Here is a 13,896-nt window from a genome sequence, read left to right as displayed (position 1 = left end):
TCTCTCGATGCACTCGACGACCAACTCGGCGCTAGACTTCGAGATACTCGCTCAATGACTGACTATCAGCTCGCCAGATGAGGCACACACACACTAACTGACTGCAGACCAGCAGGGTTTATATAGCTTTTGGCTTGTGTTCAAGAACATTCTGGGCTAAACCGGTAAGAACTCGTTCCAGAAGGTTCTCCACCCTTCCATAGTATATCGCCAATTTTGTCGCCAAATGTGCGGTTTCTCGCCAAATATGGCAACAATGCCTTCCATTGCCATTTTACAGCAACCCTAAAACTATTTTGTGGGGAAGCCATCTCACCGCGCCTGTAAATTTTGCAACAATATTTCTTTGCCTTCATTAAAAAAAGCTACTTACATATATAAATCAAAAATTTCTCAAAAAAAGATATATTTTTATAAGAGAAAATTTTAATAGCTTATTTTTCAGTATGATATTTTGTGCCTTGATACACATTTCACATTGCTTAAGCAGCAAATCTATTCCCCAAAAAAGTAATCTGAAGATATTGTCTTTAATACATTAGATAAATGCTCTTTCACATCATCACTGACACGTTGCTGTTTTTTAATTGTTGAAATCATTTACAGTATCCATCTTGCAGTGACTTTGTTTGGGAAAAGACATTTGTGCAGAATGTGTAAAATAGTTGTTTTAGAGAGACAGGATTTTACTGATATCTCACTGACTTTTAATCTTATATTACTTGCTATTTCCTCATAGACACAAGCAACAATTTCTGAAGTCAGTGCCTCCAATGGCCAACCCTCATGAGAAACATTTCCTATGGATACTCCCCCCAAGTGAATTTATTTTGCTCATTCTTTCATGTACTATAGGAAGGAGACAAATCAGCATACACATAATCTAAGCATTGTTTTATTTCTTTAGGTTTAATACCTTTTTCATTGTTATTATAAATTTAATCACAGAACAATATTCGATTTTAAATATTTTAGAACAAACTAACACATTATTTCATTTAGTAAGAAGTCAAAAAAGAGAGCAAATGGTTTCTCTGATAAAACTTTCAAATGTATTCATTTAGTGATTACCACTACATGAATTTACTGTTAAATAATTTTTTATATGTGAGGCAGGCCAAAATGTCTTTGGAACTGCTATGTAAATTTAAATAATTATATAATAAAGAAAAATTAGTGGTTTTAAAGCCTGTTTTTCAATTATTAACTGCATTAACAAAGATTATACATAAAATTAATTAGGAGAATGCAAAATCCTTTTTTATGCTTTAATCAAAATTGCAAAAGTTAAAATGCAGAAATATCACATTCAATGACAAGTTTCAAAATTAGTTTCATACACTTTCAAAATCTGGTTGTTTTCTTTCAAAAATTCTATAATTTCAATTACATAACTTTGAACAATAAATATTCAAACAGTAAAAATCATGAAGTTAGGTATCACCAATAAGAGCATTTTTTCAGCCTGAAAAAGCAACAGAATATTTAAAAATAATAATACTTTTTCTATTCTTGCTTGAAGGTCTCTACTCTTCCTTAATATCTCTATACGAAAAGCTAGTTGCTGTCGAATATCAGCAGCAATCCTTTCAAGCTCAATACATTTTGGTGCAATGGAGTCTACAGCATAATGATTGGCAGCTATTAATTTTTCCCCATCTTGTTGTAGCTGATCAGCTTTATCCAAATCATCCTGTAACAAATATATCAGATATAATTATGAAAATATAGAAGCTAAAATGCTTTAAATTCCAATAGAATAGATCCAATAGAATAGATCAGCTTTAAATTCCAATAGAAAACTCACGAAAATGTGAGCATGTAAAGCAGCAACACCAAAAATTCACACAGAACGTTTTTACACCATCATGTTACATTTATTTTGCTCACTTAAAAAGCAAAAAAAGAAGGAAAATTTGAATCATTCCCAAGTATATTATTTCAAAATTAATATATTTTCAGTTATTATTAAAATATACACTAAAATAATTTATAAATAAATTAAATAACTAATAAATTCAAACAACTTATTAATGAATTATTTATCTAAATGAGATATATGATTAGTAAAAGCTACTTCATTATTCGGGAAAACACTTCATAGTACTCTTCATTATAAAAATATATGTCACAAAAAGTATCTTAAAAATACTTACAGGCCAAGTTTCATCAAATGAAAAATTTAAATTACAGTAATATTTTTTCATTTAATTTTAGGTTTCAGCACAATATTCAGTTTGCAAACAAAGAATTAATTATTTGTTAAGACCTGCAAAACTGATTTTTAACTGTAGCAAAAAATGCATGGAATGTAAAACAAACTCTATTCAGTATTTCTAAAGTTCATATTCTCAGCTATAATGGATTTCAGATCAGGTCATTACAAAAAATGCAATAAATATCCAGCATTTAACTAACCAAAATAACTCTATTCTATTTATTTATTTATTTTACCAAAAATTAAGCAGATGAGAAACCTTGTAAAGCCTTCATACAGAACATATCAACATATACAACTCAGAACAAGCAAAAGCTGTCATCATCCAGTTTGATTACTACCAATAATGAACAAACATGATGTCACAATACAATCATAAGGTCTTTACCTTGGTTTTAAGCAAACCTGATTAGCACTTGATAAGCCGTTTAAGTTTTTGTAAAGAGGGATATAAATAAGTTAACTAGTATTCATCAGTTTTCCTTTGCATTTTGAAAAAATAATGAAAAATTGATCAAAACTTGGACCAGTCCTAAATGGAACAGCATGCAGTAAAGTATTTACAAAATTTAAGGGATTCTGCATCAAGCAAAGTGTATGTTAATGGGAATGATATAGGACTTTATTTCAAAATGGATAAACAAGGGCCATACAGCACAAAAATTTATGACAAGCAATTTAAATTTTCTACATGCTAAATTTCCATAATTTCTATCTCTTGATTATCTAAAATAAAGACCAATAAGTTCTTTCAAACATTTGCTGGAACTCCTATTTAATATTTTTTTAACAAACACAGCATAGAATATTTCAGAATCAACTTACTTCAGTATCACTACGAAATCCTTCCAGAGCCGCAAGAAGTGAATCTACCTCTGAAACAGAATCACCTGTCTCTGGAATATCTGCTAATTCTCGAAGATTTCCAGAAAGAGTGACCTGTAACTAGAAAATTATCTATACTCAATTTATAATTCAAAACTATAAAAACTATACTATTAATTTTTCACTCAAAATTTATATTGAAAAGAATTAATAAAATACCAAACATGAGCAGCATTTTGCAAAAAAATATGAGCAATTAACTATACTCAATTTACAATTCAAAACTATAAAAAACTATACTATTAATTTTTCAGTCAAAATTTATATTGAAAAGAATTGGCAAAATAACAAACATGAGCAACATTTTCCTGATGCACTTTCTTACATCTAAACTTAGTTTTTTAGTAAAATTATATCTGTATCAAAAGTTATTAAGGACAATATTAAGAAATCTTTAACTGCCATGTGGCAATATAATGTGCACTGTATCAGAAAACTCTGAATCCTATGTTAATATCAAATGACAGAACAGTTTCACGAATTCAACTTTAAGATGCAGAGTGTTTAGAGTAAATCTGTATGCAGATCAGTTAAAATGAAGTAAGGTAACACTTCAAAAAATGATTAAAAAGTAAATTAGCTTTAAATTTATTGTAATTAATATTATTAAAAAACAACTTCTGAAAAATATTCAATACATTTAGGAGATAAATAAAAGAACTGTATTCAATATAAATGAGCTGTTAAATACTTGGATTTCTATGTCTAACAAAATAATTATTTTTAGTTAATCCAAAACATAAAAATTAAACAGAGCTAAAAATTTTTCTTTGATTTATTTTCAGTTTAATTTCTTGCACACTACCAGCCATTTTGCCCATGGATGTTACTAATTTTTAAGTAACAAATGTTCAGTGAATTTCAATATCAGGACAGGAAATAATAAACACAGTAACAAATAAATAACAAACTTTCATTCAATAGATTTAATTTAAGATCATTGCAATTTAGTTTGAAAATTCATTCATTAAAGAAGTCAAGCATTGCATAGAACAGCAAAACCTGCGTTTCAAATTTTCGTAATTCTAGAAAATGCTCCAGAACTCAGTGAAGCCCTCACAGCATTGCATCAATGTAGAGGTTTTATTCCTTTCACTGAACACCACTTCCTTTATGCAACCAATGGATTAAAGAATTATAAAAATATTCAAAGCCTATTATGTCAGACATATTTACTTCTTTGCAAATAAAGCACTGGATGAAGGAAAGTACCACACACTAATGGAATTTTGGAAGCAATTCAACATAAGACACTGAATAGAAATTATTAAACTCACATGGGAACAAATTTATTCATAAACAACAAATGCTTGCTAGCACCAGCTCTAGCCAGAAAGTGCCAAAAATTTTAAAGAATTTTCATTAATTGAAAATGAAGCCAAGAAAATCGTAAAAATTGCAAAAATAATAGGCACTGACAGATTTTCAGATAAGGAAGAAGGAGAAATCAAAGAATTAGTTGAGAAAGACATTTGGGAAATGAAAAATGAAGACCTGGATATCTTATTATACCAGCTGATGGTGAAAGCAGCAACAGTAAAGAAGATAAAGAGCATTTACTGTACAAGAAGTTAAATGAATTGTTAAAAAAGGCACGAGAATCATCTGATTTTGTAATAGACATAGACCCAAATAAAGAAAGCAGGGGACACTTTATGAGAGGTATTGAAAAACTTTGGACTCCTTATTGCAACCATTTAAAAGGTTGCATCAGATATTGTGCCAAGCAAAAATTCCCAGTTATTTAAAAAAAAAAAACTAACTGCATCTTGCATAATGATCCTATTTATTTAGTTATTTAGTAGTAACAGAAATCCTTTTAATTAGCATTTGTTTCATTTCCCCCTTTCAATTACAATAATATTTAGGTTTATATGAATTACATGTACTTTCTTGATCTGAACGATACCTAACCTATTTTTCCACATAGAAAGTTAACAATTCGAAATGTGATTTTGACGCACATGCAGAACTTAAATTCTGGCTCTGACACATGTTAATCTTTTAGATAAATTGTCTAGCTAGAGTGAACCAAAGCCCTAAATAAGAAAACTCCGGCATTTCTTTTATGTATTAGGCTAAAATTTCAGCAGAATTTTTTTTTTTTTTTTTTTTTTTGATTTCACAGATTTTATTTTAATGCTAAAATTAAATTAAAAATAGATACTAACTTCTGAATACATGCCTCTCGTTCCCTGGAAAACAAATCCTTCGATTGAGATTGAGACTTTTAAGAAGAAAAAAAAATGTTCCCATCACATGTCAAAGGGCTTATTTTGCAAAATTTGCAAACAATTTATGACAGAGGATAAACTTTTCATCCCAATGCTGGTGTCTTCCCATGGAATAGAGTACTAGCAAACCTTTTGGAACAACGTAACCATTTACAGAGGGAACAAATGGGCACTTTTTACTTTGTTTGAGCTAACACTTGGATTTGGGAAAACTTATTTCTCCTTCACATTCTGCTTGACAGCTAGAATTATACTGACAAAAGATCATGCTCAGGAAGTATTGCATGTTTCTCTCTTTGTTTTCATACTCATACATCCACTGTTAAAATTTCCACTATATTCTGTTATAGTTTATAGCATTCTCTCTATTCTCATTCGTGACATTTTAACTGTTTTTATTTGTGTGCTCGAAAAAGAATTGCCTTTGTTTTTCTATCATGCCTTGAAATAGTACATTATACTATATATTTAGAGCATAAATTCAACAGGAGACTTGTTGAGTTACATCTTAGTTTTTGAGGTGAATAGTAATTTCACAGCCCAAAATAATTAAAGGTCCAGTATTTTATTATTTAACCCTTTACCATCATTTAATAACTTATTTTTATTTATCTCTTTACATTTTATTGAATTCTAATATTAATTATTTAACTATGCCAATCATTAATTCTTTAATCATTTTAATTATTTAATTTTTTTAATAATTTTATCTTTTTAGTAGTCATTTTATTTACTCATTTATTCTTTTCCTCTTTCCTAATGATTTTCCTTAAGGTCCTGGCACATCTAATTTTAGAAAAATTAAGCCCTGTGTACATGCATGACATAATCCCTGCATTCAGCAAGGATTTACTGTATAATGATTTTAATGAAGCCAGCTACTGTAATTTCAGGAGTACAACTAGTAATTAATAATAATTTCAATGAATTAGCATTTATTTCTTTTAAATTGCTTATTTTTTTAATAATTAAATTTCTTAGTTTTTTAATAATGAATCAATCTGAAAAAAAATTAAATATCTTATGCTTTGCTGAATGATGACACTGTAGCATGGAAGATAAAAACATTTTATTTTAGGCAATGGCAACATATTTCTTTTAAATGACTGAATTTGTTGATTAAATTCAAAAGACAAATTTATTGCCTTTTGCTTAGTGATAACACCCTGTTTTTAATATCACTGAGCTTTCTGATTAAACTTGAAACATAGATATCTTATGCTTTGCACAGCGGCAATATAAAGCTTAATAATGCCAAGTTTTTAATTAAAAGTTAATTATATTCACATAAAATATAAAATAATTAAAAAACAAATTCAAAATTTGGACTTTGAGAAGTACTTGTTCAGAAGTAGGATTATGTATGTTCAAAATTTGGTGACTTCAGGAGCTTTAAAGAACATTTATACATACAGCTTCTTCATTACATAATGATACAGATCATACACAAACTTATAATCAACCACACATTTAGATTTAAACAAGTTGGTATATCAGATTTAAAGAGCACAACTGTTATATCAGAAAAAAACTAAATTTATATACATTACAACTTCAAGTTTATGCTAAACTAACTGACTAAATGCCAGACAAAAATAAAGTACTTAAGAAGTTAAAACTCTTATAATGTGAAGAGGATTTGGGTGATTGATCTAACCAAATCAAATCAATAATTACATAAATTTAAAAGCAAGTAAATTAATTCAGAATCAAAATTCAAAGTTATTAATTCTATATCTCTCTTAAAAATACCATTACTTCAAATAACCATAATTTACATACTCCCTAGAGATAGCCATAAATTCAGTGCATTAATACACAACCTCACAAACACCAGGGAAGAAATATTCAAACATATCAATCAATCAATTCCCCTTAATATTAATATATGAATAAATTCAATTAAAGTTCAATTACTATATTGGCATTCTTTAATAATTTGAATTTCTCATAAATCATTTCAATAAGTGGCTAATGCTAAGATTTTTGTGATGTATAATGTATTTGCGATGTATTATTTGCTTGGGCTTTTTATAAATAAGCCCAAGCAAGCAGAACTCCACGTTTCCAAGAACCTTCTGGTCAAACAAATGGACAGACTAAGCTAGACCACAAATTAATAACAAAACATACAAGATTTAATAAAACTCATTTATGAAATTTTAGATTAAATAAACACTAAGAAAGGAATAGCTAAATCTAGGTCTCTACTACACTTTTTCTCTTAAATGCCTAAACAACACACATTTTAAATCGCTAATTAAAAATAATTCACATTCTGAATAATGAACAATTTATCATTTTGCCCTAAAAGCAACTTCACTATAATTACCTATTCTTCATTACAAATCTAAATATCACAAATCATTAATTTTTTGTTACTGTACGACAATGTAATTAACAGAATTATTATTTCCATAGATACTTAAATCATTTTTAAGTGCAAGAAGTTTATGAACACATAATGATATAAACAACTGTAGAATATTTTTGCATTCTATGGGTTTGTGGATTTGAAATGATTGATGACAACACTTAATAAATAATCAAAACACAATTTATTCACTAATATTACACAGGACAGTTCCAAAGATGTGTTACAGTCATTGAAAAACTATGAAAAACACACTGAAACTATCAGCAACACAGCCTTCAGGTTATCAGGCTATAATAGTGAAGACAGCTTCATGGCAAAGCACTAAATTACAGCTCCTGACTCAATCGATCACTCTCAAGCTAATCTCTGAACTCGAAACACTACTACTGAACTCAACATATTCTCTACTCTGCGTACAGATATAGTATATATAGCTTTTGACCTGCCTTTGAGAACATTCCGGGGAAAAACGGCAAGAATTCATTCTAGAATGTTCTTGCTCTGTCTATGGTATATTGCCAATTTTATTGCCAAATGGGTGATTTCACCCCAAACCTGGCAACCCTACCTTTTCCAGCCACTTTCTGGCTACCCTAACCCTGCTTCGCAGGAAAGCTATCTTACAGCTGGGCATTTTGTAACAATACCAATTCATGGTAAGGGAGTATTCCAGAAAAAAATTCTCTCCCTGTTAAGAGCTAATATGCAAGTAAAACAAGTTAATTTTTTCTTCGTCAAGTGCACACAACAATTTGTTTAACTTAATTTTTGCTGAATCTGTCTCATTCTATTTTTGCATACAAGGAGGTCCAACTTATCATGAATTTTGGAACACAAGAACTTCAGCCACTGATTTAAATTGATATAGGAATAATGTGCACAGAAGAGGGGTTACGAATTCAAGATCTTCCATGCCCTCAACAACCGCTGTCTAAATGCTCTTCTGTTGGATATAAAAATGATAGCAGATAGAATCTTTATATTTCTTAGTCAGAAGATAAAGCATAAAAACCTTATTTTCAAAGCACATAACCCAGTGGTTTCCAACCTTTTCTTGCCAGATGTACCCCTTTCATTATTGTTAGAACATCACTCCCTTGCTTTTCCAAAATTTGAAAAATATATGTACAATTATTTAGATTTAGATAATTTTTAACAGCACAGCAGGAAGCAGGCCAAGTCAAGCTGATTACATTCCCCCCTGGAAATCTATGAAATTCCCCTAGTTAAGAACTACTGATATAACCCATTAAAAACCTTAGTCAAAAAATGAAGCAGAAGAATTTTCTAAAGACACTCAATTCCGAGGCAATCTTGCTGAGTAAGCTGGACTCACTGGACCATGCATCAGAATGGCTAAAGAGAAGAGGCAAACTTCGCACAAAGCAGCACCTTATTTAGGGAAAAAACAAAGGGATCCAGCCTGCTTGTGTGGAAATAAGGAAGGGGCAATCAAGCCCACAATGGGCAATATTGCCCCTTCCTTATTTAATTTAATTTTTAACCCACTGGCACTCAAATCCAATCTCAACCAAATTCTATTCCTGTAAAATCCTTCGAGGAAATCTCAGTTACCACACACATCAAATCATCATAGGCTAAAAGTAAACATAAAATTAAGTTCTGATCAGTTATACAAGATAAACTGACTCCATTTCTTGCTATTCCCCCCAAACAAACCAAAACACAACTGATGTCAACAGCTTGATATCAAAACTCCCACTGATGAGTCACCAAACACATTAGAACAAAATTCAACTCTTTACCTTTCAAAGTGGAATATCTCACTCTCCATATTTCAATTATCAGCTTAACAAAGCTCATCAATTCGCCATCTGATCACTAATCACTACTTGATTCTGTATTCACAAAAGCTCAAGAAGTGCAATTTATTTTTTCACACTGAAACTTTCCCATTCCAAACACAAAAGAAAAGTGATAAGATAACCTTTTAAACTGCTCGTCTCATTTAACTCCTATTCACAACACACTAAAAATTTTTGTTTAAGGAAAACTGAGCAAGTATTCAACTCTTGTTTTCTGTCCAGATGTTCAGAAAAACACTCTGTCTTCATGAGAAAACTAATATTAAGCACTGAAAATAATATAATGAAAACTTTTAAACGGTCCTTTGCTAATCTAGTTCAAACCATTTCATCTCTACATATAATAAAACAAAGAGTCTGTCTGTATGTGTCTGTCTTTTGTTTGCGTTGCGCGTAAACTAATAGACCCACGGCTATGAAATTTGGTACATAGGTGCATCTAGACAAGAGCCAGTGCACCTTGAAGCGATTTTTTCCAAATTCGAATTAGAATGTTTTTTATTTTATGTTTTGTGATGAAATTGCGTCATTTTGAGATATAATGGGCTATAGGAAAGCGAGATTTTACTCTACACACTCTATTTTCACATCGTCATGAAACATAGGCACTTAGCTATTTTACGAACTTAAAATAAATTTCGTGTTTCAATAAATCGATTAAACACAAATTTATTTAACAAAGTGAGCTTAACACCTTTTCAACAGGATTTTTTCTAAAAAAGTTTATGTTTAAAAATGTAGTTTACATTTCTTTGATTTCTGGACATGTTAAATTTTTATCCTTGCGACTTGCCTTTACCAGAAGAATTTTGGAAAAATGATAATATTTTGTATTTTTAAGAAATTTTTTAAATGAAGCTTCCAAGTACACTTTCTCACATCTCACATCTTTAAAAATGTGATTTTGGCAACAATTTTTCTTTCTTATTGTTGTTGATAGATTTTTGATGAAAGTGCATCATTTTGAATAGTTTCATTCTTTTAGAAATATGGGTTTGGCAAAAATTTTTCATTTGTTCTGCAGAGCAAAATTCTTTGAGGAATTTTTTGTTTTTTGAGGTTCTTTCATGTTATTTTTGCTTATTTCACTATTTGTAAGATATTGAAAAGTTGTGCATGATTTTTTTTTTCTTCAATGGAAAGTTAGTTAATTTTTTATTAGGATAATTAATATTTGCATTAAGGGATATAGCTTATTTCATTGTAATTTTTTTCTCTTGAAAATATAAGATAAAATATCATTAATTATACTTTGATTTTCAGATTTTTTTTTTTTTTTTTTTTTTTTTTTTTTTTTGTATTCTTTTATGTTATTTATTACTCATTTCACTGTCTTTAAGATATTGAAAAGTTTTGAGTGATTTTTTTAGGAAACAAAATTCTTAACCTCCTTTTTACCATTTGAGTTCTTAAGATTTTGCAAAGGGAAGTTGGTTAATTTATTTATTAGGATAATTAATATTTGTATTAAGGGATATTGCTTATTTCATTGTAATTTTGTTATACGTAATAACTTTTTTTTATGAAGTTGTTCTGCAGAGTAAAATTCTAAGCAGTTTTTAAATTTAACGTTTAGTGTTCCCTTCAACCATTTTTCCGGTACATTTAAAAGCCAAACGAAGGCTGGCAGCGAGGCTGCTAGTTTAAAATAAAATCCTCCACCCTCTAAGCATTATGGACGTAAAATTTTGTATAGAAGGAGGGTTTTCCAATTCATTCACACTTGAAAATTTTTTGCCAGATTCTAACGCATCCGATTTCAGGTTGGATGTATATTGAAAGTAAAGGAGTCAAGGTACAAAATTGAAGGATCCTTTTTAAATTATAATAAAGAAAATAATATTTATTCATGACATATTGGGAAACTTGTAAATTTCAGAAAAATAGCTAAAATCCTGAGAGAGTTAATAATTACTGATTTAAATTTTTGACACAACACAATTACATAATAAGTAAAAGTATTACCTCTTTGAATTCTTGTTCAAATTTTCTAAGTTCAAGGCACTGACTGAGCCGCTTTTCATGCTGTGACCAAAAGGAATCAAACCCTTTTTCTGTCTCATCAAGTTGCAACAGCAATCTAGCAAAAAGTAAGTATGCCATCATGCTCAAATATAGAATTATGCATTTGTTTAGATGTTTTAAAAGCATTTGAGAAATGAAATTTCATATAAAGATGTTTTTAACATATTACACTACAACAAAGAAAGCAGCCTATTGGCACTAATTTGCATAACAGATTGAGCATGGTATGACATGATAATGATAGCAATATAACACAGATGCAAATAAAAAGTGCACCCACTCAAAGAAAGAAGAAAAAGAAAAAAAAAAAAAAAGACGGTTGTATATCTCCTGCTCCTGCATTTTTCATGTCTCGAAAGCAAGAGTTAGGATATATATTAGATTTATATAGAGCATCATTCTAACATAGATATTTTGACCCAAAATTGGACTTTTCCTGAAATAATATACCAATTTTTTCTCCATATTTCGATATTCCACACCTCAGATTAGGCCAAGGCGCCAAGTTTTTTAAACATCACAGTTTTTAAAAACTTAGCTCCTAAATTTTCAGCTCTTCAGTATTTATTGAACTTGGAATACATTTATTGTTATATCTTAATATTAAACTTACTTGATTCCTTTTTTCGCAATTCAGAATTTACATTCAACCCAAATAAAATTCACACTTTTTTTAAATTTATATTTTAATTCGTAATTTTTTATACAATTTTTTTAAAAAAAATTGAATTATAAACTATAAAAATTGGTTATAGAATTATAACCTCTAAAAATTTTACTGTGATTTTAATACATATTTGTATGTGTACCTGCAAAAAAATAGAGTTTTATTCAAAATCTTAGAACATATAAATTAATATATTCACATTTTCAAGATTTTTAAAATTTGCCACCTTTGTTTTAAGCAATAATAACACCAAATTTGGTTCATAGATTTTGCTACATTCTTCAATGAATTGCCACAGTCATTTTTAACCTTAAATTTCCAAATTCTTACAGAGCATTAATCATATAGAATTTTTCTCAATTTTATTAATAATGCATAATTAAATATTTATTAATATTATACGAAAAGCTATATTTGAATTTAAAAGAATATTAATATTAAAGTTTTTTTATCTTTTTAAAAGTAAATTTTTACCTTCAGCATATTACTGTCTGCTACTTTACCTAATTTTATTTTTTATGTAAAGAAAAATTCATTTGCAGATTTGATATATTCATACACTAAAAATATTATTAATGAAACATGCTGTCTTCTAATACATAAATGTTTAAAAGCCCCAAATTTACTAGAACATAAGGTTTTTATCTTTTTTTCCGTGTACAGCAAAGGTAGCAAATAAAAATGATTCTGACGATGTTTTATGTCCAAAGATATTTCATGACATTTACTATATAGTAAATTTTTAAACTGTTACTTTAATTTGAAAGGGTCACTTATATTATCATAAAGAACTTTTTCTTAAAGCAAAATATATTTTGCGTCAACATGAAATTTAGAATAATCACATTTTTAGAAGCCAGACTGTGATTTGTCAAGATCTGAAACCTACTCATTAGTAATATAATAAAAGATGATTATTGCTACATTATTATTATTATTTCTGTTTCATTTACTATTATATTATAATTTAATAAAATTCATCTTGTAAAATACTTTCAAACATTTAAAAAGTTGCCCTTCTCTGTGGACATAATCCTAATTTTATACCAATCAAAGATTTAACATCTGCATTTCTGTTTCCATCAACTCCACTAAAAAGTAAAAATTAAGTGAATTAACTAACAAATGACAATCTAAGTAAAAAAAAAAAAAAGAGTATTGACAATTCAACTATTGGCACTCAATTTATACTATTCTTTCCATCCCTTCCATACAATGGAACAATGATAAAACTGCATAAAGCAATGAAGGCTAAATTAAAATGTCAGTTATACATCTTTCTCATTTATATACCTTACTTAAGTGGCACATTAAAAGATGTATTAACTGTGCTTCACTGTATATTCTCTTTCAATAAATGCAGTTTTCAGATACATCGTAGTTTGGGTCACAAAGTATTATTTTCAAAGAAATCAAATAAATAAAATCAAATTCTTGAAAATTTGTATAAATAAATGTACTTAAATACATAGTTCGAATGAATACATAGAAAACAATGCATCTTTTTTTTTAACTCATACACAATGAGAAGGAAAGTACCAGAAATTACAAATTTCGTCATGTGAATTATTATTGGTGCAACTGAAAAAAGTGCACCAAGATAAATTTTTGAATTTCTCCATAAGTTTCACCCTAAATTCTACGGAATTTTCTATTTAGATGGT

The 13,896-nt window shown here is 29.0% G+C and overlaps 1 protein-coding gene across 1 annotated transcript in view; it reads right to left on the bottom strand.

Annotated features, from left to right (window-relative positions):
• LOC118189891 (guanine nucleotide exchange factor DBS-like) overlaps positions 1-13,896 on the bottom strand; it is a gene marked incomplete at its 5' end in the record, with an annotated part of 97,301 nt that overhangs the window by 59,909 nt on the left and 23,496 nt on the right. The window contains 3 exons of the mRNA XM_085819701.1: positions 1,502-1,693; positions 3,044-3,163; positions 11,506-11,620. Coding sequence (XP_085675827.1) covers positions 1,502-1,693; positions 3,044-3,163; positions 11,506-11,620 — 427 coding nt within the window. The remainder of the gene's footprint in view (positions 1-1,501; positions 1,694-3,043; positions 3,164-11,505; positions 11,621-13,896) is intronic.

This window comes from Stegodyphus dumicola, chromosome 6 (genome assembly GCF_044657685.1).
Source record: "Stegodyphus dumicola isolate Sdum_Otavi_A_Nest chromosome 6, ASM4465768v1".
Classification (NCBI taxonomy): Eukaryota; Metazoa; Arthropoda; class Arachnida; order Araneae; family Eresidae; genus Stegodyphus; species Stegodyphus dumicola.
This window is presented reverse-complemented; position numbering and strand designations above follow the sequence as displayed.